Source organism: Bos grunniens, chromosome 16, assembly GCF_055505025.1.
Source record: "Bos grunniens cultivar Pamir isolate PY7600 chromosome 16, Bosgru_T2T1.0, whole genome shotgun sequence".
Taxonomy (NCBI): Eukaryota; Metazoa; Chordata; class Mammalia; order Artiodactyla; family Bovidae; genus Bos; species Bos grunniens.
This window is the reverse complement of record NC_141180.1, coordinates 36,597,078-36,621,785: the sequence shown is the minus strand read 5'-3', so window position 1 is coordinate 36,621,785 and position 24,708 is coordinate 36,597,078. Positions and strand designations below refer to the sequence as shown.

At 46.2% G+C, this 24,708-nt stretch overlaps 1 protein-coding gene and 1 long non-coding RNA gene across 18 annotated transcripts; one reads left to right on the top strand and one right to left on the bottom strand.

Moving 5' to 3' along the window:
* On the bottom strand, nt 1-24,708 carry CA6 (carbonic anhydrase 6). Of its 2 annotated transcripts, XM_086344314.1 has the most exons (8): nt 24,570-24,708; nt 20,732-20,911; nt 14,544-14,692; nt 11,338-11,430; nt 7,908-7,977; nt 5,932-6,089; nt 3,415-3,538; nt 1-423 (listed from the first exon to the last, which is right to left on the bottom strand). In XM_086344314.1, exons 1-8 carry the CDS (start codon nt 24,631-24,633, stop codon nt 302-304), a joined length of 960 nt encoding a protein of 319 aa, XP_086200440.1. In that variant the 5' UTR covers nt 24,634-24,708; the 3' UTR covers nt 1-301. The 2 variants fall into 2 exon arrangements, with proteins under 2 accessions (XP_086200440.1, XP_086200441.1); XM_086344315.1 differs by lacking the exons at nt 11,338-11,430; nt 14,544-14,692; nt 20,732-20,911; nt 24,570-24,708 and adding an exon at nt 8,148-8,709.
* On the top strand, nt 3,039-12,323 carry LOC147356592 (uncharacterized). 16 transcript variants are annotated; one of them, XR_015143353.1, is made up of 8 exons: nt 3,039-3,424; nt 3,744-4,166; nt 5,716-5,839; nt 6,656-6,746; nt 6,986-7,053; nt 7,366-7,620; nt 10,498-10,603; nt 11,793-12,323. It is a non-coding gene; the product is annotated as an uncharacterized LOC147356592 (long non-coding RNA). The 16 variants fall into 16 exon arrangements; XR_015143352.1 differs by having other exon boundaries at nt 3,368-3,478; XR_015143363.1 differs by lacking the exon at nt 3,039-3,424 and adding an exon at nt 3,443-3,581 and having other exon boundaries at nt 7,478-7,620.

The window sequence follows — 24,708 nt, the reverse complement described above, 5'->3', positions numbered from 1 at the left end:
TTTAAATAACAAATTTCCAAAGTTATTTTATTTCATTTAAATGCTATCAGGATTTCAGGTTGATTTCTAATTAAGACAAATCAATGTATGTGATTCGAGAGGAGGGTAGTTAAATTTCTATTCCAGTCAATTCCCATTGGTATCATCTCGCTCAAACCCTTCTCATGCATTTAAGCCATCTCACTTCCGTTCATGGATGATGGTTTTCTCCTGTTTTAATCGTAAATTAAGCAGCTGCCTCGGTAGAAATGGTATGATCTGAACACCCAGGGCTTCTTGAACAGAAGGCAGGGCTCACTCTTCAAGGCCAATACTTTTCTTTTTTCCTCTTTGTTATCTTCTGTTCAATAAATCTTCTCAGGTACTCAAGGTTTTGGTCAATGTTGTTTAGATAAAAGTGGAGCTTGGAGCCTAAAGTGTATTCTATAAAAAGAAGAGTTAACAGGAAAAAGTCAGAACTTTGAAGAGATTCAGGAAAACAGGGGACACAGGACAGCCAGATACCACTCCCTACATGTATATTTAGGAGAAATATTTTTGATTCTTTCATATGCCTGCCATGTTCCCATCCCATTGGCTTCAGGCATCCTTGCTATGTCTGAATTTAGGCTTGTAAGCTGCCAGAATCCAAGGGGTGACATGTCGAAGATGGCTCAACCCTTGACCCTTGGTTTTCATGTGAAGCTCAGTAGCCTTTACCTTAGAATACATAGGTGTTTTCTAACAAATAAGTTGCAAGAGGGCTGATTTTGCTATTCTCCTGTGTTTATAACTGATCTTTGTTTCTCAGGTCATTCATCTCTGATGAGTTGATCATATTAACCGATCTGATATGGATACTATAGAACTATGAAATATCATGTGGATTGTACAGTTGGGTTGCTACATAGAAGTCTGCTGCTAAGTCGCTTCAGTCATGTCCGACTCTTCGTGACCCCATAGATGGCAGCCCACCAGGCTCCTCTGTCCCTGGGATTCTCCAGGCAAGAACACTGGAGTGGGTTGCCATTTCCTTCTCCAATGCATGAAAGTGAAAAGTGAAAGTGAAGTCGCTCAGTCATGCCAGACTTAGCGACCCCATGGACTGCAGCCTACCAGGCTCCTCCGTCCATGGGATTTTTCCAGGCAAGAGTACTGGAGTGGGGTGCCATTGCCTTCTCCAACATAGAAGTCTGGGTCTGAGTAAAGTTGGAGTGAGATGATGCCCAATTCTCTGTTCTCTTCTCAGTAAAGGAAGGGCATTGTTCAGATCCCTTGGCTGGGGTTGGGAGGAAGCCCTCTTCCTACCTCCTGGGAGTTGGTATGTTGTTGCTATTGTTATCGCTGTCATTAGTTGCTAAGTCATGTCCGACTCTTTGTGACCCCATGGACTGTAACCTGCCAGGCTCCTCTGTGCCTGGGATTTTCCAGGCAAGAGTACTGGATCAGGGTGCCATTTCCTTCTCCAGGGATCTTCCCAAACCAGGGATGGAACCCAAGTCTCCTGCATTGGCAGGAGGATTCTTTACTACTGAGCCACCAGAGAAGCCTGGGAATTCGTGTACTCCTCCTAAATAGCAAGTCTCAGAAGTGAGGGCCAAAATGACATACTGCAAGATGGGACATTCTGGACTAAGAGGTGGTTATTAGAACCTCTGAGGTCGCTCATGAGGGTACATTGGGATGACAGTCCTGCCCTGCTTCAATGGAAAGAGCATTTGAGAAGTGGCCTAAGGAGAATGATACAATCTGTGCTTGTTGCAAGAATAGCATAAAATGTTAAACAGGGAGCATAGCAAAATTAGAACAAGGAGACAGATCAATGGGTCTAAGCTCCCTTTGTTTAGTCTGCTAGTGATTGGACCTGTTTAGGAGGGTGTCATCCTTTAGAAAAAGAAATTGTGACTGTTAATATCCAATATTTCGGCCACCTGATGAAAAGAGCCGACTCACTGGAAAAGACCCTGATGCTGGGAAAGATTGAGGGCAGAAAGAGAAGGTGGAGACAGATGAGGTGGTTGGATGGTATCACTAACTCAATGGGCACAAGTTTGAACAGGCTGTGGGAGATGGTGAAGGACAGGGAAGCCTGGCATGCTGCAATCCATGGGATCACAAAGAGTCGGACATGACTTAGTGACTGAACAACAACAATATCGTATAAATTATAATATGGGGAAATTAAAATTATAGTTGGTATCATTCTTCCTGTTAGTATTGTATGAAAGGAGCAAACTGATACAATGGAAAACAATAAATGAACCAGGAGAGATGGGGAGAAAACTATAAATGGAGCTTTATTGTGCTGAGGAGTATGTACGGAAATTTTTAACTTTTGCAAGGTACATGTGGAGATAGGGTAATACTGACTGGAGACCAGGTCTATTTATTAAAGAATATAAAGGCATCCATGGAATTTTCCAGGCAAGAATACTGGAGTGGATTGCCATTTCCTACTCCAATAAAGTCGTCAGGAACGGTTAATAGGAATATACTGTAAAGACAGTGAATTCAGGGAATGTGTGTAGTTCACCACCACTTTACAGAGAACTGGACAAAATAAAGACGGGAAATTGCAGAATATTTACATTCCTGTGACCACAGAAATGAGGTAAGTCAAACCAACACAGCTGAAGCCCCACCTCCTGGACTGGAAGGTCCGGGGAAACTGGACCACTTATGCCTGCTTCCAGCATCCTGGCATCTGCAGCTTCACCTGTGTGCATCCAAAAGTGTCCAACTCTTTGTGACCCCGTGGACTGTAGCCCACCAGGCTCCTCTGTCTGTGAGATTTCCCAGGCAAAGATACTGGAGTGGGTTGCCGTTTCCTCCTCCAGGGGATTTTCCTGACCCAGGGATCTAATCTGCATCTTGTGCTTCTCCTCTACCGGCAGGCAGTTTCTTTACCACTGAGCCACCTGTGAGGCTCAAAGGCCATTTGGTGGCTAATCCATCCCCAGTTTGATCCCCAAGAAAAGGTAATAAGCATTATGTGGTCTAGTTAACTCCACCTTGAGGGAATTTATGGGAGGAGTTGAGGATGGATTTGTAATGCAGACCAAGATAGAAGTGTGGGGGAAATATCTGAGTTGGATATGATGAGGTTCACTTGAGCCGACACTCTATGGGAGCATCTTATGTTCCTGACATCTTGCTTCTCCCACTGTCTCTGGCCAATACTAGGTGATATTCTGGAGCTGGTTCGTTCTCATCACCCTCTCTGTCCTACTCAGTAGTACCACTGCCCGGACTGGGAAAATGAGTCATGCCCTTCACCCAAGCCCCGTTCTGATTGGTCCACCTGTGCCCCCTGAGGCTTAGATGACTCCCCTTCCCTCACTGTGGCCAGAAGAGACGGGTTCACCCAGAGAAGGAGGAAAACAGGAAACTATCATCGCACATGGCAAAGAACAAACGAGAGTTGATATCACTCACCCTGATGAGGGTGAGACACGAAGTTGGCTTCTACCACTCTGTGGTTCAGGGGCTGAGTGCTGCGGTAATTATTTTGGATGGTCTCGTTCTGGTGATTCAGTAAGGAATTCTCTAGCTTCTCAATCTGCCAGCAACATGAAAGGAATTAATGAGAGGAGAGGCACTGGGTAACTTTTTTTTTAAGTTAGTTAACAGTTGAACCAGCGCTTGGATTTATATAACTCTGATAAAGAAGATCTCAAGTCCTGAAGCGGTTCTGGGCACTATGTGCCTTGGCATTCATCCACACAGTCATTCTTCTGACAATATCTTTCCATCTTTTTCTACAGGTATTTAGCCGGTAGCAGAAAAGAGAGAAAGAAGTAAACAGAGACATACCAAGTAGCAAGCTCAATTTCTGTTTTTCTGAAAATTCCTGTTTTTGTCTACATTTTCTTTTATTTTTGCTGTGCTGGGTCTTAACTGCTGCACTCAGGCTTTCTCTAGTTGTGGCCAGTGGGGGCTACACTTTGTTGTGGTGTGAGGGCTTCTCAGTACAGTGGCTTCTCTTGTTGCGGAGCACAGTCTCTAGGTTCACAGGCTCAGTAGTTGTGGCACACAGGTTGAATTGCTCTGAGGCGTGTGGGGTCCTCCGAATCCAGGGATCGAACCTGTGTCCCCTGCACTGGCAGGCAGAGTCTTAACCACTGGACCGCCAGGGAAGTCCCTTGTCTACATTCTTGAGAGACATTTTTGCTGCTGTACAACTCTAGGTAAGCTACTCATTTCTCTCAGTGCTGTGAAAAAGTTGTTGCACTGCTTCCTGACTTTCATTGTTGCTGCATTGAATTAACGCTCGTCTAATCGTAGGTCTTTCATGAAATATGTCTTTTCTCTTTGGCTGATATTTAAATCTTCTCTGCTTTGATAGCTTGTGGCTTCACTGTGATGTGTTTAGTGTGGGCTTCTTTTTGTTTTCATTGACTCATTGGGCTTCCTTATTATATAACATGGTGACTTTCAACCCTCTGGAAAAAAACCCTCAGTCAACATTTCTTAAATTATTCCTCTTCTCTATGCCATCTCTCTTCTCCCACTATAATTTCAACTTGACATTTTTCAGGTCTTTCTAGAATGTTCTCTATACCTCTCTATTTTTTCATATTTCTACCTCTTTTTCTCTTTATGCTGCATTTCGCGTAATTGTCTCAGCTCTGTCTTCCAGCTTACTAATTCTTTCTTGAACTTGTCCTACATGCTATTAAACTCATTTGTTGGATAACTAATTTCGGTTACTATTTTTTCATTTCTAGAAATTAACAATTTACTTTTTTTCAAGTTGACTTGGTCATTTTTATACTTTGTTCTTTCCTTGTATTTCAAACTCTTGTACATATTAAACATATCAAATATGTTTAATTATAGATATTATGCATTCTTTACCATTTCCTTCTCCAATGCATGAAAGTGAAAAGTAAAAGTGAAGTCGCTCAGTCATGTCCAACTCTAGTGAGCCCATGGTCTGCAGCCTACCAGGCTCCTCTGCCCATGGGATTCTCTAGGCAAAAGTACTGGAGTGGGGTGCCATTGCCTTCTCCAAATATTAAACATACTTTATATTAATTGGCTGATAATTATAATATCTGAAATCTTTGTAGGTCTAATTCTGCTGATACTCACTCATAGTGCCTTTTTCTTAGTATTTTGTGATTTTTTTTTAATTGAGTTCATCTCAGATAACTTTATTTGTAGAAATTCTTCTAGATCTGAATTTAAGGTGCATTTTTAGTAGATAACTAACATTGACTTTTGTTAGGTATCTCAGGGCACTTTCAACCTGGTTGGCAATGTTTTTACATGTTGGTATAAGAATAAGGGGTCTTTGCACTTTTTCCTGAAATAGGGAAATGGAAAATTTAAAAAGAGAAATATTCACTTCTGAGGAACCCGGAAGGTTTGCTTTGCAACCTCAGTAACATTTGTCCTTTATTTAACTCAACAAATACTTATTATGTGCCCGTGCTAGGCTCAAGGACAAAAGACAGTTGATACAGCTCTTCCCCTCAAAGGGCTACAGATATTTTTAGATGGTAAAGGGCTAAATCTGAAGCTGTCCTTCTTGCATAAAATCATTTATGAGATTAGAATGTAGCCCCATAAAAAAAAAAAAAAAAAGAATTAGCCCCATAAGGACATGGAGTTTGCACATGTAATACCTGGTGAGAGCGGCACTCAATAAATATTTGCCTTCACTATGCAAATTTTCTCCTATGACTTGAATCAGGTCCCAGTGTTTTTTTGTTGTTGTTGCATTGCCTATAGATTTCTTGGATTCTCTGAAGCCTGTTGGCCCGTTTCTGCCACAGCACAGCACTAGCAGGATCACCCATGGTGATAGATGTGAGGCACTACAGCCCTGGACATAGAAAACACTATAGGAGCCCAGGTATTGGCATTAGATAAGATTTAGGGGAACGCTCTTGTTGATCAGGCCATGGAAAGGAGAGACTTGGATATTAAAGCAATCTTGTACATTACCTGTGTCTTAGAGAGCTTGACAGTATCTGCTACCACAAACCAGTGGACGTTTTCTGTACAGGGAGGAGTGGTGAGTGACCCCAAGTAGCTGTAGTAGTATCGGAGGTCCCCAGGTAGCATGTCCTGAATGTCAAGGTCCCTCAGAACTGTGCTTTGTCCTAATAGAGGGGATGAGAAGCAAAGTCAGGGACCACTGCTGCCCCTTGAGAGGACAGCTCTGGCTCATATCTCACTATCTTTAAATCTCCTGATTTAAGCAGAAGAACTTAGAACCTGATCATTGGGAAACATCACCCAGTGTACTGCTTCCTGGAAAGGGTTAAGAGCAAAGACTTTGGGGAGAAACCCACTCAAATACCTCCTCTGGCTGGGTGGCCCTGGTGGGATATGCACCTGTCTATAGACAGGGGACACTCATGGGAGTTCCCTGGTGGTCCAGTGGCTAAGACTCCATGCTGTCAATGCAGGGGGTCTGGGTTCGATCCCTGGTCAGGGAACTAGATCCCACATGCTGCAACGAAAGATGCTGCACGAGGCAGGAACTCTGCTTTTTTCCCTGAGCACTTCTGCATTTTTTTAATGGCAAAGAGGATATCTTTGTGATATATACATAAACAGGTTTGTTTAACCAAGGCTGTGAAGTCTAGTAGTGCATAGCCCAATGAGCAGGCAAAAAATTTCTAAGTTTTTTTTTTTTTTTCTGGTTGCACTGCATGGCATGCAGGATCTTACTTCCCTGAACAGGGGTTGAACCCATGCTCCCTGCAGTGGAAATTGGGAGTCTTAACCACAGGACTGCCAAGTTAAGAAGATGAGTGAGTAACTGGCTACCTTCTCCATGAAGTGGGAGGTCAGGCATCCCGTCAGGGGAGAAGCTGGGGCCAGGGAGGGGGTGCTTCGGGAGAGAGGAGAAAAGGTGATGCAATCATTGTGGAGAGGGGAAAAGAAAAAGCCCAGAGGAGTATTTTAGGATTTCTGAGCAGTGTTAGTACTTGTTTATATTTTAGCTAGGAATGAAAGTAATACCAGTTAGAAATATCTGTGTTTCTCTCAGGCACATTCCCTATAGGCTGTTTGGCTACAGACTCTGAGAAAGTAGAAGTTGGCGGAGGGCTTTATCAGGTAAGTTTGTGGAGGGATGGAGGGCATTTGCATGGGTGTGTCAGAATGATGGTCTGTGGCATCCAAGCCAGGTAAAGAGAACTGAGAGGCAAGAAGCGTGACTAGTAGTGAAAACGTGGAGGCCCATGACTTGGAGGTCAGGAGATCACTGGAGAGGGTGAGGACTCAGGTCAGGGAACTGGAGACCGGTATATGGGGCAGAGTGAGATGCCCAGAACCAAGGCTGCAGCAGACATGGTAACAGCTTAAAGTCAAGAGTTGATCATGGGAGTGGGCAAATGCTCTGACGAGAACCCTGCCTTCCGGAGGCAGAGAGCAGGGAGGCCAGCCCTGTGTCTGCATCACAGACACCACGGCAAGAGGCTTCACTCTTGAGACTCTTCTCAACTGGAAACCCAGGAGCTCATCTCTGTCTGAGGACTAGGATCATCACGACCAGCTGGGGCCAGAGGTCAAGGAGCTCATCTCTGTCTGAGGACTAGGATCATCACGACCAGCTGGGGCCAGAGGTCAAGGAGCTCATCTCTGTCTGAGTACTAGGATCATCACGACCAGCTGGGGCCAGAGGTGAGGGCGACTTAATTGAAAATATCCCTCATTCATGGAACTCTGGCCATCCAGACGTCCCAGTCGTGGAAATCGACAGGTAGTTTATGAACGGGTCTCCCAGAGGTGTGTACAGCGTGAGCCAATCACGGGAACTGCTGGAGCCAGAGACCTTGCACAGGGAGCTAAGTGTCCCCTGGAAAGCTTATCTGCAACCCTGCCCACCCGTGACTCTTCCCTGCCCCCCGTCCCCATCACACTCAGGCTCATTCCTCTGCCCTGGTGCGCCTTCTGTTGGTTTCTCTTACCTGCATACCTGATGTCCTCCAGGTGAGAAATGAAGTTGCTGTAGTAAGTATTTTCAGCATAATCCTTTACCTGCAGGGGAAACACGGAGCAGTTAACCTAAGGGAGGTGGGTCCTCCATCTGGTACTATCTCCCTTAATTCAGCTGTTTGGTATCCTGGCTGGTGGTGCAGAGCTATGAGGGCAAGGAGGCATCCGGGGAGACAGTCTGGCGCTTCTTTGCACCAACTGCCTTGGCTCACCAGTTTCTTCCAGAAAGACAAGATCTGAAGCACTTTGGCAGTTTCCCGGAAAAAGACCTTCTTTGCAGTATCTGGTGATATCCTCATGAAATGGCCAAAGTCACTGTTAAAATATCCCCAGTGACCTTGTTTTGGGCATTGTCAGCCACAGTCAGCTTCACTGTGGGTTTTTTGTTTTGTTTTTAGCCACTGCCACGCAGCATGCAGAATCTTAGTTCCCTGACCAGGGATCAAGCCCATATCCCCTGTAGGGGAAGTGTAGGGTCTTAACTGCTGGACCACCAGGGAGGCCCCCAGATGCATTATGATCAGGGGCTTGGTCTCAAGTGCTCCCTTCTTCATCCTCAGGACTTTTGACTGGATGGACGAGAGCCAGATGTCCAAGGCAAAACTGCTCCAATGCTGACCTCCGACATCCTCTATTTTTTGAATGAGTGTTTACTTTTTAGAAGGCAGGAAAGTTGCTTTTGGTGAAAAAGGTCTATGAACAATGGTTTTTTTCAGTCAGGGATGCTGATCCATTCTTCCACTGGGTGAAAATTCAGACTTTCTTGGATTTCTTCTTTTTCTAATCTTAAATTTATTTTTTAATTGAAGGACAATTGCTTTACAGAATTGTGTTGGTTTCTGCCAAACATCAACATGAGTCATCCATAGGTATATATATGTCCCCTCCCTCTTTACCCTCCTTCCCACCTTCGTCCCCACCCCACCTCTCTAGATTGTTACAGAGCCCCAGTTTGAGTTCCCTGAGTCATACAGCAAATTCCAATTGGCTATCTATTTTACATATGGTAATGTAAGTTTCCATGTTACTCTCTCCCATACATCCCTCCCCCTCTTTCCTCCCAACCCCCTTCCTTGGATTTCTGACTGTCGTTTATCTGTTTTCTAAATGTGTCATCTCTTTCTCTGTTCTTCTAGCTACCTTTCATGTTAAACAAATACTTTCAGTGTACTATTTAACCATTTTAAGTTATTAATGGTTGCTCTAGTGACTTCAATGTGCAACTTACATCAGTTTGTGCTAGAGAGTATCCCAGGTGGCGCAGTGGTAAACAATCCACCTGCCAATGCAGGAGACACAAGAAACTTGGGTTTGATCCCCAGGCAGGAAGATCCCCTGGAGGAGGGCATGGCAACCCATTCTAGTATTTTTGCCTAGAAAATTCCAGGGACAGAGGAGCCTGGAGGGCTACAGTCCATGGGGTCGCAAAGAGTTGGACACAACTGAGCGTTTTCTCAAATACAGATCACATTTTCCTATTTGCATGCTGAACTTTTTCCTTGATTACTAGACATTTTAGATAATATATGGTAGCTAATCTAAATTCTGATTTTTAAAAACTATCCTGCGGAGTTTTTGTTGTTGTTCATGCAACTATTCAGTGACTTGCCTGGGCTTTATCTGTAGAATATGTGTCCATAGTACTGTGTAGCAGCTGATGAATCTGCTCAGGTCTTAAGTCTTATTTTTATTTTTTTAGCCTAGACCATCTATGGTCAGCACAATTTTACAGTCACTCAGTGATTTTAGTAGAGGTTGTGCTCAAACCCCAGGAGCCCATTCAAAGGTCAGCCAGTTACCAAGTCAGACTCAGCTTTCACATTCCATCAGGCCTTCTTGGGAAGCCGATACAAGCTCTCTATGGCTCTCTCATTTTCGGGATCTCCCAGTTAGACTTCTGATTGGCCTGCTGCTTGCCACTCACCTCAGTTAGGATGTGACAGACTCCCAAAGCTGCGAGTTTTCCTTGTTTTCTGTCTTTTCTGTTGTTTGCTACTTTTATCAGCAATGCCCCTCGGGCATGGGTTTTCAGTCCCTACTTCAAATCTAATGAATCCCTGTACCAGGCAGTGAAGCTGCTGGTTTTCCTGTTCACCTGCCCTGATGAAACTACCTTGCTGACCAAGTTGTTGTTGTTCAGTTGCTAAGTTGTGTCCGACTCTTTGCAACCCAATGGATTGCGGCACGCCAGGCTCCCCTGTCCTTCACCATCTCCCGGAGTCTGCTTATACTCGTGTCCATTGAGTCGGTGATGCCATCCAACCATCCTATCCTCTGTTGTCCCTTGTCCTCCTGTCTTCAATCTTTCCCAACATCAAGGTCTTTTACAGTGAATCAGTTCTTCCTATCAAGCGGCCAAAGTGTTGGAGCTTCAGCTTCAGCATCAGTCCTTCCAATGACTATTCAGGTTTGATTTCCTTTAGGATTACTTACTGACCAAGTTAGCAGATGGAAAGAATGCCAGGCAAGAAGCCCACAAACTTCCATTGTTCTTACTCAAAATTCTCACCATTTATCATACGTAAGTGCTTGACCTTGTTCCTGTCTTTGGTCCATTTCCAGAGCACTGATATGCTTGTTTTTGATGTGCTGTGTTCAGTCGTGTCCAGCTCTTTGTGACCCCATGGACTTTAGCCTGCCAGGCTTCTCCGTCCATGGAATTTTCCAGGCAAGTGTACTAGAGATGGTTGTCATTTCCTTCTCCAGGCAATCTTCCTGACCCAGGGGTTGAACCCATGTCTCTTGTGTCTCCTGCATTGGCAGGTGGTTTCTTTACCAGCTGAACCACCAGGGAAGCTAATATACTTGTTTTAGGAGGGGATCATATTCACTGACCATTTCTTGCTGCCTAGACATAAGTCCCACCTTCCAGACTTTCTGAGGAATGCAGAGATGTGGCCTCTGTCTACTGGGGTGCAGGCTTTCTCATGTCCTCAGACCAATTTCTATCAAGTCAGCCCCTCTGGGATCAGCTCTTCTAACTCAGCTTGTCCAGATCATCCAACGTCCTTGAGGTTGGTGACCCAGAGGCACCTCAGTAACTGTGAGCAAGGACTGGGGAAAGAGTAGGTCTTTCAGGGACTTCCCCGATGGTCCGGTGGTTGAGACTCCCAATACAGTGGGCCCAGGTTTGATCCCTGATCAGGGAACTAGATCCCACATGTCTCAATTAAAGATGCTGCATGCTGCAATAAGGGACAAAGATCCTTCATGCCACAACTAAGACCAGATAAGTAGACAAATATTTTTCTTTAAAAGAGTAGATTTTTTATCAAGTCAGTGTTTCCAAGAACTGTGAGCTCGGGACTACATAAGGAGAGACAAGTAGGAAAAGCGTTTGTCTACACTTAACACCTTGTTTTGCCACCAGTTTATAATTTCGAGTGTGTAGGTTCAGCCTACCTCAACCAGGGCCGCCAGCACAGCTAAACCATCCGGCTCATTCTGGGCTTCCTCATAGCTGCCATATTTAGAATTGTAGTGGACGACATGAATCTGTGGAAGCAAGAAAGGGAGTGAAAGTCGCTCAGTTGTGTCTGACTCTTTTCGACCCCATGGGCTACACAGTCCATGGAATTCTCCAGGCCAGAATTCTGGAGTGAGTAGCCTTTCCCTTCTCCAGGGGATCTTCCCAACCCAGGGATTGAACTGAGGTCATCAGCATGGCAGGTGGATTCTTTACCAACTGAGCCACCAGGGAAGCCCAAGAATACTGGAGTAGATAGCCTATCCCTTCCCCAGTGGATCTTCTCAACCCAGAAATCAATCCAGGGTCTCCTGCATTGCAGGCAGATTCTTTACAGGCTGAGCTATCAGGGCAAGTCAAGGGCAATTCCCATAATCTTCAAATGCTTCAGGTTTTCAGGAAAGGAGGAAAATGAAAAAAAGATGCTTCATCTGGCGCCTCTGCTTGACCAACAAACACTGCTGACCACCATCTCCCTCCATCTGGGCTACAAGATCTAAGACCAGAAAGTTCTGAGAAGGACGTGAGGAGAGGGCTGAGAAATGTTCATGGGGAGAAGCTCTGGTTCATGCAGGCTTGTATTGTTTGTATTAGCTGATTTTCCTTTATATTTGCAAAGTAATGAACATTTCTAATATTTATTGAAACAGCTTAATTTGCATAGCCTGTACTCAATACAAAAAAAATAGTGTATACCACTTGTTTGCTTAGTAAGAATCAGTGCTAGATTTCTAATTTTAAAAAAACAGATACACAACAAGCAACAAAAGTTTACTGTATAGCACAGGGAACTACCGTCAATATCTTGTAATAACCTATAATGGGAAATAATATGAAAAATAATATATGTATATATGTATAACTGAATCTTCTTGCTGTACACCTGAAACATTGTAAATCAGCTATACTTCAGTAATATATATATATCAATAAAAAAGAATAATGTATAAAATATGTGAATCAAGTTTAAATTAAAATTTTGACGCTAAAAAAAAAAAAGACCAGAAAATTCTCCAAGAATGCAAAGAACATGAGTGGGATTACGTGTGCTGTGTGCTAAGTTGCTTCAGTCATGTCTGACTGTCTGTGACACCACAGATGGTAGCCTGCCAGGCTCCTCTGTCCATGGGATTCTCCAGGCAAGAATACTGGAGTGGGTTGCCATGCCCTCCTCCAGGGGATCTTCTTGACCCAGGGATAAAACCTGCGTCTCTTATGGGGAGATGGCAATACACCTTCTCCCAGGCAGACAAGCTGGCAGAGTTCCAGGAGATCATATGAGGCCACAAGGTTCTCCTGAGGTCTCCCTAGAGTGGGCATATGCCCCCTTACCTCAGGAGGCCACTGTAAATCCATGGTCATCCGAAGCAGTAATGATCCTCACTGCTGCTGCTGCTGCTACTGCTGCTAAGTCGCTTCAGTCGTGTCCGACTCTGTGCGACCCCATAGATGGCAGCCCATCAGGCTCCCCCATCCCTGGGATTCTCCAGGCAAGAACACTGGAGTGGGTTGCCATTTCCTTCTCCAATGCATGAAAGTGAAAAGTGAAAGTGAAGTCGCTCAGTCGTGTCCGACTCTAGCGACCCCATGGACTACAGCCCACCAGGCTCCTCCGTCCATGGGATTTTCCAGGCAAAAGTACTGGAGTGGGGTGCCATCGCCTTCTCCGAATAATCCTCACTAGCCACATCTTTTCAGGTAGTGTCTCATCAGGTCTCTGTTTTGAAGTAGAATCCAATAGGCTTTCCTTATGAAGCCTCCTAGGTAGCACTAGTGGTAAAGAACCCGCTTGCCAAGGCAGGAGCCTTAAAATACGTAAGTTCAATCCCTGGGCAGGGAAGATCCCCTGGAGGAGGGCATGGCAACCCACTCCAGTATTCTTGCCTGGAAAATCCTATGTATAGAGGAACCTGTCAGGCTACGATCCATGGGGTTGCAAAGAGTCAGACATGACTAAAGCGACTTGGCAAGCACCCATCCTAAGCAAGAGAGGAAACCAGCAAATCTACCACACAGAAATCCAGCTGAAACTAAAGAGGGTTTGCCCCACTCTCTGGGCTGTATACTCCTGCTTTGGGCTGACTTCGTGAAGGAGGGGACCCATCTGGAACCCCCAGCACAGAGCAGTGATTAGTGGTGAGTGAATGAAAAATAAATTTAACCTCAGGGTGACCTGACTCACTACTGCACAAAGTGTTTTTGGCTGTTTTAGTGAGAAAAGTAGGGCTTCCCTGGTAGTCCAATGGTTAAGAATCTGCTTTGCAATGCAGGGGACACCAGTTCAATCCCTGGTCCAGGAAGATCCCACGTGCCAAAGGGCAACTCAGCCGGTGCAGCACAGCTGCTGAAGCCTGCACACCCGAGAGCCCGAGCTCCGCAACAAGAGAAGCCACCGCAATGAGAATCCTGTGCAGCATGACAGAGAGTAGCCCCCACTCACTGGAACTAGAGAAAGCCTAGAAGCAGCAAGAGCCACCAAAAAATAATAGTGATAATAAATTAAAAATAAATTAAACCGGGCTTCCCTGGTGGTTCAGTAGTAAAGAATCTGCCTCCAATGCAGGAAACCTGGGTTTGATCCCTGATCTGAGAAGATCCCACATGCTGAGGAGCAAACTAAGCCTCTGTTTCGCAACAACTGAGCCTATGCGCTAGAGCTGGGAGCTGCAATTACTGAGCCCACATGCCACAACTATGGAAGTCTGAGGCTCTACAGTCGTGCTCCACAAAAGAAGCCACCGCAGTGAGAAGCCCAACCACTGCAACTAGAGAAAAGGCCTAGCAGCAATGAAGATCTGGACAGTCAAAAATAAAATAAATAAATACTTTTTAAAACAGGGCTTCCCAGGTGGCTCAGTGGTAAAGAATCCACCTGCCGATCAAACACAGGAGACCTGGGTTTGATCCCTGGGTTGGGAAGATCTCCTGCAGGAGGAAGTAGCAACCCACTCCAATATTCTTGCCTGGGAAATCACATGGACAGAGGAGCGTGGAGGGCTGCAGTCCATGGGGTGGCAGACTGGAGAAAAGCCCTCGCAGTGGCAAAGACCCTTGACAGCCAATAAATAAATAAATATTTTTTAAAAAGACAGTAACCCAAACATGACTATGGGGTTTGAAAGAAAGAGGAGCCTGAAGGTACCTCAATTATGTATCGCATCCCATCCACAGTGTGCTCAGAGCCGCTGATCTCCGAGGATGCTCCGCCCCAGTGGAAGTGCATCTGCTTGGCTAAGTACTGCGTGCCGTCGGAGGTTGTCATGCGCATGGTGGATGGCAGGCTGATCTGTACTAGAAGAGAAGACGAGGGGCAGGGAGTGTGCGGACGGGCGGGGACAGGGCAGGCCCGCAGGTGAGGCAGCGACCCTGCTCACCTGCCCACTCCTGGAGCAAGCTGGTGCTATAGACAGACCTGGATTGCCATGGGCAGGGTGACCCCCGCAGAGGAGGCACTGGCACACAGGGCCAGTTGGGGACCAGGCCCTGAGCTGGGCTGGACAGGCACTTGTCCCAGGGCACACACCTTCCCACTCAGGACCAGCAGGTCAGGGGCAGGACACCAAAGGGCAGGTCCAACTGATTATCCCTGAAAAAATAGGGCTAGTGAGTGTGGAAGCCTCCACTCTTCACCTGTGGCCAATTTTGGAATTTGCCCACAGGGTAGGGAACAGGAAGTGGGGCCTCTTGGGACTGTTTTGATTACTTTTACTGCTAAGCTAAGTTGCTTCAGTTGTGTCCAACTCTGTGCGACTCCATAGATGGCAGCCCATCAGGCTCCCCCGTCCCTGGGATTCTCCAGGCAAGAACACTGGAGTGGGTTGCCATTTCTTTCTCCAATGCATGAAAGTGAAAGTGAAGTCGCTCAGTCATGTCCAACTCTTAGCGACCCCATGGACTGCAGCCTACCAGGCTCCTCCGTCCATGGGATTTTCCAGGCAAGAGTACTGGAGTGGGGTGCCATCGCCTTCTCCGTTACTTTTACTACCTGAGGTGAATACCCTGGAAGGCTGAATTGAGGTCATTATCTTTTCCATGATGTGGTTAAAATCTTCATCCCATGTTGACTTCTAGAACCAGCCCAACTAACAACCCATCCCGCTGCATAGAAGGGAGCATCCCTGAGGGTTTCAACCCTTTTTTTGTTGCTGAACTGCTCTGGGTCTTCATTGCTGCTCAGGCTTTCTCTAGTTGTGGTGTGCTAGCTTCTCATTATGGTGGCTTCTCTTGTGGAGCACAGGCTCTAGGGCATGTGGGCTTCAATAGTTATAGCTCCTGGGTTCTAGAGCACAGGCTCAGTAGTTGTGGTGCTTGGGCTTAGCTGTCCCGTGGCTTGTGGAATCTTCCCAGATCAGGGATCAAACCTGTGTCCCCTGCATTTGCAGGTCGATTCTTAACTACTGGACCCCTAGAGAAGTCCTTTTATTTTATGGACCAAAGAGCCAACCCAGGGAGGTAGAAAGATTTGCAGTCACTCAGTTCATAGGTCCAGGCAGAACCAGGCCTGGACAGGACATCATCACTGCAGGCCTCAATTTGTTTTCAGAAGACAAGAGATCAAATTCTGTGGCATGTCAGGGAACACGCAGACTCTCAGCACGGGATTGAATTTGATGTAATCATCAACAGTTTCAAACGTTAGGTTCTTGCCGACAGGAAAATGGTTCAGTCTTCTAGCTAACTCATGCCTTGGGCCCTACAGACTTTCTACAGGGAAGTCACTCTGGTCAGACAGCTGTCTTGTTTATTCCACTGGCTCAGGCCTCAGAGAAATCTCTATATTTTGGAATGAGTCAGGCAAAAGGGAGACATGCAGAGTGACCCCAAAAGCGACCAAGAAAAACATCTATGAGAGTATAACTTAGGACTTGGAAAGGGACAGTCAGCATCTGTCTTGTTAATAAGGTTTTTCTATTTAAAGTCATTGATGATAGTTATAAGCAAGCACATTTCTTAATGAGCATATATGAGATCTTTGAGGACTTCCCTGGTGGTCCAGTGGTTAAGACTCTGTACTTCCCATGCAGGGGGCATGGGTTGGATCCCTGGTCAAGCTATTAGATTCCACACTTCTCAAGGTGTGGCCAAAAAACCCCCAAATTAGGAATTTGATATCTGTCAAATGCCCCCTGCTTCCCTTCCAGAAGCAGCAGGAAGCTGTGATGACAGCTTCATAATATGCCAGAAGGCAGGAATCTGGCCTCTGAGGTTTTACATGCCCTTTGGCAGAACAGGTGTTTTGTGTTTAGTGCTTACAATGTGGCCTGCCTCAAAGTCAGTGCTCCCATGAGGAAAATGGAAGAGTTTATCAAAGAAGGTGTTCGGTTTTCTGTGTCCAGAGACTGCAGAGCTGAAGACAGTTAGTACCACAGAAGACGTAACAGAGATCCCGATAAGCGTGTTTCCCCAGAAACACAATCCCCTGCAGACAGAATGTCTCAGTTCTCAAGCTGTATCAACAGGATTGCACAGGCCGGATTGAAAAATGGCAGCACTTCTGGGCTTATCACTGTGCTTTTGAAAAGGTGAGGCCAACTAGCCGTCCTCCCCAAAATCAATTTGCTGAACCTTCCGGATTCTGACAATTGATTTAACTTCCAGAACTTACTCTTCTTTGTTTGGAACTAATTTAACCAGATTCTTATCAGCCCAGAAAAACCACATGATCTGAGCATTTTCTGTGCTCATGTCTACAACAAAATAGAGAAACTGAAAGCAAGTTTTAGAAGGACTTCCCTGGTGGTGTATGCTCCCAGTGCAGGGGACCTCGGGGTTCAATCCCTGGTCTGGGAAGTAGATCCCACAAGCCGCAACTGAAGATCTTGCACGCTGCAACCAAGACCTGGTGCAGCCAAATAAATAAATAAATATTTTTTGGAAAAGAAGAAAATAAGCTTTAGAAACTTTTGCAGCACTTTCTCTCAACATCCAAGTGTGTTTTCGATTTCTTTTTGTTAAAATGTAATTTTATATCTGTATTCTAATCTAATAATAAAAATGGAAGGATATAAACATTAAATAGATATATAAAGCAGAATTTGAAATTAAGAACACAATCCCATTGACCATCTGCAAATCAATGAGAAAGGCCTTGAAAAAGAAACTAATCTTGCAACGCTTGATCTTGGACTTCTACTCTCCACAACAGTGAGAAAATAAGATTCTGTGGTTTAAGCCACAAAAACCCCACAATATCATTTACATTAGCACTCCCTCCCAATTAAATAATTAGGTATAAAGCTAACGAATTATATACAAGATCTATATGAGGAAAACTGAAAAATTCTGATGAAAGGAGTCACAGAATAACTAAAAAAATGGAGAGGTAGTACATATTCCTGGATAGGAAGACTCACTATTGTCCAGATGTCAGTTCTTCTCAATGTGACCTAGAGACTCAGTGTGGTCCCAATCAAAACCCCAATAGGTTATCTTGTAGATGTCAACAAACTAATTCTGACATTCACATGGAGAAGCCAAAGGCCCAGGATAGCTGACACAGTGTTGAAGGAGGGGAATAAAGTTGGAGCACCAATGATGCCCAACTTTAAGACTTACTGTAGAGCTTCAGTAGGGACATCTGGTGCTCCAGTAGCTAAGATGCTATACTCCCCATCTAGGAGCCCGGGTTTGATCCCTAGTCAGGGAACTAGATCCCACATGCAGCAACTAAGACCCAGTCCAGCCAAATAAATAAATTAATTTTTTTTTAAAGGCTTACTAAAAAGCTACAGTAGGGACTTCCCTGGAGGTTCAGTGGTTAGGACTCTGCACTTCCACTGCAGGGGGCATGGGTTCAATTCCTGGTCGTGAACTAAGATCCCACACACCTCTCTATAAGGCCAGGGGGAAAAAAAGCTACAATAATCAATGCGGTGTGGTCTTGGTGGAAGAATATATAAATAGATCGGTGAACCGAAAAGAAAACCCAGAAATAGACCACCATAAATATATTCAACTGATCTTTAACCAAGTAGCAAAGGTGATGTTGTTATTGTTCTTTACTTGCTGAGTTGTGTCTGATTCTTTGTGAGCCCCATGAACTGTAGCCTGCCCAGCTCCTCTGTCCATGAGATTTCCCAAGCAAGAATACTGGAGTGGATTTTCATTTCCTTCTCCAGGGGATCTTCCTGACCCAGGAATCGAACCTTCATCTCCTGCATTGGCAGGTGGATTCTTTACCACTAAGCCACCAGGGAAGCCTATGGCAAAGGTGATACAATGGAGCAAAGAGAGTCTCTTCAACAAATGGTGCTGGAACAACTAGACATCCACATGCAAAAAAAAAAACGAATCTAGATAAAGACCTTATACGCTTCACCAAAATTAATGCAAAATAGATCACAGACCTAAATGTAATGTACAAAACTATAAAATTCTTAGAAGATAACATGGGAGAAAATCCAGATAACTTTGGGTATGGTACCTTTTTAGATTCAACAGCAAAGACACAATTCATGAAAGAAAGAATTGATAAGCTGGGCTCAATTACAATTTAAAACTTCTGAAAAAGAGAGCATCAAGAGAAGTAGACAACAAGCCATAGACTGGAAAGAAATATTTGTACAAGACACATCTGATAAAGAACTGCCACCCAAAATATACAATGAACCCTTAAAATTCAACAATAAGAAGACAGATAACCCAAAGACCATAACAAATACCTCCCCAAAGAAGATACACAGATGGCAAATACACATATGAAAAGATGCTCCACAGCACAGTTCATCAAGGAAATACAAATTAAACCAACCATGAGATGCCACTATACACCTATGAGAATAACCAAAATCCAGAACACTGACAACACTAAATGCTGGCAAGGATGTGGAGCAAGAGGAACACTCGTGCATTGCTGGTGGGAATGCAACACGGTGCAGCCACTTTGGAAGAGAGATGAGCAGTTTCTTACAAAACTAAACATACTCTTACCATACAATCCAGCAATCGTGCTCCTTGCTGTTTTCCCAAATGAGTGGAAACCTTATGTCCACACAAACATCTACACATTGGTGTTCATTGATGTTAATAGCAGCTTTATCCTTATTGCTAAATCTTGGAAGCAGCTAAGATGCCCTTAAGTTGGTGAATGGGTAACTGAACTTTGGTGCATCCAGACAATGGAATATTATCCAATGCCAAAAAAGAAAGGAGCTATCAAGTTGTGAAAAGACACAGAGCAACCTTCAATGCATATGACTAGGTGAAAGAAGGGCTTCCCTGGTAACTCAGCTGGCAAAGAATCTGCCTGCAATGCAGGAGACCCCGGTTAGATCCCTGGGTTGGGAAGATCCCCTGGAGGAGGGCATGGCAACCCACTCCAGTATTCTTGCCTGGAGAATCCCATGGACAGAGGAGCCTGGCAGGCTGCAGTCCATGGGGTCGCAAAGAGTTGGACACGACTGAGGGACAAAGCACAGCACAGCACAGGGGAAAGAAGCCAGTCTGAAAAGGTCCCACTCTTCTGCCAACCTCCCAGATGCTTCAGAGAGTGATGTTGGAAGCAGGATCTTGACATTCGTGATAAAATGACGCTTTCATGAATTATTTGTGGAGGTTGGTGATCCAAATCATAGGTATCTGAGGGCTGCTACCTTCACCAGCCACATGAAGAGCAATGGGTTTTATTTTCTCAATAGAGCAAAGAGGGAATCTGAGTCCTATGACCCTACCCTCCATAAGCCTATGCAAATGGACAGTAATGGGAGTAGAAAGGGATGTTTCCAAGGAGGACACAGTGGAGGAATCAGACATCTGGGGACTGTGTCCAGCTCGACCATTAGAGACTGTATGACTGGAAGTCCCTTAGATTCTCAAAGTCCCTGGTTTCAGCCTAAAAAATACCTCTCTCTGGGCTTGTCTTGAGGCTTGGAGGAGATGAACCCACATGGTGAAAATGAGAAAGATGTGTGCCAAGGTATAGCTGGATTTTATAAGTGTCCAATCTGGGCTTCTAAAATAGGGGGGCCCCAACACCCAGCCTTTCCTGTCTGACCTTCACACATAGAAAACGTGGCCAATCAGACCAGGGCACAGATCAACAGAACACACAGTGGGCCGTGTAGCTTCGCTGCATTGCCTGTCTGTCTGCTGAATTTCCACTGGTTGGGTCAGAGTGGGCTTGGAGAGAGGCCAGTGCGAAATGAAGGGGTGAGTGGGGAACCGAGTCTACAGACAGCTGCTGCACGACCCGGGATGAAGTGCCAGGACTCAACACCTGCAGCCCCCAGGCCACACTCGGCAGCTCTGGTGTCCAGCTCCGGGCAGCCCTGCCAGCCTCCCCCACCGCCCGCTTCCCCCAGGGACAGAAGCCGGTCTGTCACCCATCCTTACCCGTGTGGCCGTTGTTGGTCATGGGGAACTCCCCTTGCCGGAGTCCGTAGCCTGTGAGGTTCAGAGCCCTCAGGGAAGGGTTGTACCGAACTTTCTTCATCTTCAGGTCAATGGGCGACTGTCTTGTCCCCCCACAGTCCGGGTACTGCAGCCTCCAGTGTTTTTCATCCAGCACCCCCTCTGACATGGGAGAGAGCCAAGGGGGTCACAGTGAGAGGTGCTGCCCAGCCGGGCCCTCTCTGTGGGCACTTCACCCAGTATAGAGGCCAGAGCTGGTAGCTCACAGCAGGGCCTGGCCAGGGAGGCCGGCAGAGGTTGAGATCAAGGCCGGAGGCCTGCCTTCCAGAAAGCAGAGCAGGGCCTCCAGGAGGTGGGTTGTTGTTGTTCAGTTGTTCAGTTGTGTCCAACTTTTTGTGACCCCATGGACTGTAGCCTGCCAGGCTCCTCTGTCCCTGGGATTTCCCAGGCAAGAATATTGGAGTGGGTTGCCATTTCCTTCTCCAGGGGATCTTCCTGACCCAGGGATCAAACCTGCATCTCCTGCAATGGCAAATGGATTCTTTACCACTGAGCTATCTGGGAAGCCCAAAGAGGCAGGAAGGGCTTCTAAATCAGCTTCACAGACCCTGGAGGGCTTCGGGGCTGGTTCCTAATTTTTCTGTTGCAACCACTGGCCCTGAGAACATGGCTTATTATTTTGAAAGCAATGGCTATCTTTAAGACCTAGCTTTGGTTTTTCCTTTGAGTGACTGTCAGCTGATGAATATGGGATCTGGCTATGGTGCTAGTGGTAAAGAACCTGCCTGCCAATGCAGGAGATAAAAGAGACACAGGTTCGATCCCTGGGTTGGGAAGATCCCCTGAAGGAGGGCATGGCAACCCACTCCAGTGTTCTTGCCTGGAGAATCCCATGGACAGAGGAGCCTGTGGGCTACAGTTCATGAGGTCACAAAGAGTCAGACCTGACTAAAGGAACTTGGCACACAGATGATAAATGGTCCTGAGGCCTCCTTGGCCTTGGCCTTCCTGTGTTACTTTTAAGGGCTTTTCCTCACTTCTTCTGAGTGGCAGTTTCCTTTCCCAGCCCTCAACATTATCAAAGCCCCATCTACACCCTACCGGCAGGACCTTCCCACCTCTTTTCTTTCCCAACCCCTCTTCACTGGTTCCCAGTATTGTAAAGACCACCTGGGTGCCTACACTGTGGATTCAAGGCAAGAAACGAAGCATCAGGTTCAAGGATGACCTAGAATAATTAGTTGAAAAAATGTCAAAGAAAGGAAATTCATCTTTTTAAAGGTAGTTACTAATCACAGAAAAGAGTGATAAAAGCAAGTCATCATAGGAATTCCCTGATAGTCTAGTGGTTAAGACTGTGCACTTCCACAGTTAGATACCTGGACTGGGAATTGAGATCCCACACACTGTGTGGACAGCCAAAAAATTAAAAAACAAAAAACAAAAAAAAGCAAGTCTTTGTAATGGGTTATTCAGCCTGCAAACAGTTGAGGAGTCTGGTCTCACCCATTTGCAACAGGGACTCCAGCTCTCTTTCCCCCTCACTGGGCAGCTGTGTCATCCACAGGTTATTTTGAGAAAGATGATCATATCTGAGCCTCTTATAGTTTCCTGGTTCAATAAAAAGTCAATTCTTTATTTCTCCTCCTCTCCTCACTATTCAATAATACACACCAAATTGTAGGCAAGTCTTTCCTAGAGGCAGATGCAAGCATCAAAGTCAGAATTTTTTTTTTTTGCTCTGTGCCTGGCATGCAGGATCTAAGGTCTTGGGACCAGGGATCGAACCCCTGCTCTCTGCATTAGAAGTGCAGAATCTTAACCACTGGACCCCAGGGAAGTCCCAAGGCCAAACGTCTTGAGCACAGCCCCTTCATGGGCCAAATTGCTTTTTGCCAGCATGGGGGTTTCTCAAGTGTTTCCAAGAGGTAATTGCAGTAGCTTTCCTGTACTCCTGGTGTTTCCAGAAGGCCACAGTCTCAGGCTGTGCTGAGCTGAGAGGGACAGTCTGCACTGTGGGAATTCTCGCTTGTCCTTACCCTACAACCACCCTCAGCATCTATGGGCCTGCCCAAGCAGAAACCCTGGGGTCTCATGGCGCTGAGCCAGGGAGGGATCCTCTGGGTCAGACAGAATGATTGGTCAGTTGGCTGTCCTGCCCTCTGCTGCCAGACTTCCTGAACCTTCCCATGATGTCCCTAACTCTGCTGCCCTTGACTTAACAGGACACCCTAGGTGGACACTCCCCCCAGTATCTGAGGCCGGGGTGGACTGTGTAGAGAACAGGTTCAAAACCTGCTTGCTCCTGACTCCAGCAGCCGTGAGCATCCTCTTGGGCCCCATGCCTCCCTCCAGGACATAAAGGAGGAGGGCCAGGCAGGTGCTTTTGCTCCTGCCACGCAGAAGAGGTATTTCTTATCTGAACCCCACAATCTTCCTCTCTTTGGCTCACATGTGGGCCTGTGGTAAACACCAGAGTTTTTTTTTTTCCACTTCATGTCCTGTAAGTGGGGCTCAAGGTGTGAGTCTGGGGCTTCAGCAGGGCTAGGCAAGGGAGAGAGACCAGCCCGGAGGCCATGTAGTGGTCACTTGGTTCTCGGCACATTGAGTCATTCTAGATAAACTGTGTATCATGGAATTTCCAATAAGAAAGTTCTTGCAAACCCCACACATTCTCGGTGGGACTGCAAGGAGCTCGCTTCAACCACTTTTTTTTTTCCTGTTGGAGGATAATTGCTTTACAATACTGTGTTGGTTTCTGCCATGTATCAACATGAATCAGCTACAGGTATACATATATCTGGGCTTCTCAGGTGATGCTAGTAGTAAAGAACCTGCCTGCTAATGCAGGAGACATAAAAGACACAGGTTTGATTCCTGGGTTGGGAAGATCCCCTGCAGGAAGGCCTGGCTGTCCACTCTAATATTCTTGCCTGGAGAATCCCATGAATGGAGGAGCCTGGTGGGCTATAGTCCATGAATCAGACATGACTGAAGCGACTTAGTACCCGTGCATTCATATGTTACCTCCTTCCTGAACCGCCCTCCCATCACGCTATCCCACCCCTCTAGGTTGTCACAGAGCACTGGATTGAGCTCCCTGAGTCATACAGAAATCCCCACTGGCAGTGTGTTTTACCTATGGTAATGTGTTTGTTTCCATGCTCTTCTCTCAATTCGTCACACGCTCTTCTTCCCCTTCCTGTGTCCACAAATCTGTTCTCTATGCTGGCATCTCTACTGAAGCGAAAGTGATAGTCGCTCAGTCATGTCCAACTCTTTGTGACCCCATGGACTATAGCCAGCCAGGCTCCTCTGTCCATGGAATCCTCCAGGCAAGAATACTGGAGTGGGCAGCCATTCCTTTCTCCAGGGGATCTTCCCAACCCAGGGACCGAACCTGGGTCTCCCTCATTGCAGGCAGATTCTTTACCGCCTGAGCCACCAGGGAAGCCCCTCGCTGTCCTACAGATAGGTTCATCAGTCCCATCTTTCTAGATACCATACACGTGTGTTAATATACAGTATTTGTCTTTCTCTTTCTGACTTACTTCACTCCGTATAACCACTTTATTTTTTATCTACACAGACAGAGAGTGCAAATGGCTTTGCTGTCAGAAGCACTGAGTGGGCTGTCAAGCCAGCACCAGGAGTGGAAAAGCATGGGGAGAACTTTGTCCTCTTCTCCCTAACCGAGGTCTCCCCCAGCCCGAGACGCAGAGCCCCCAACAGCACCGCACACAGTTGTCACACGTGGTCGCCCCCGACTGACCAGGCTTCACCCTCGAGAAGTGGGCACTGCCCCTGGGGTGGGCCTTACCTGAGTAGGTCCACTCGTGCTGAGCCTGGGCTCCCACCACGAGCAGGAATAGCAGGGTGATCATGCTGCAGCAGGTCTGGAGTCAGGGCCGATGCTGCGGAGGCTCCTCTTTTAAAGGCTCAGAAACTGTAAATAACAA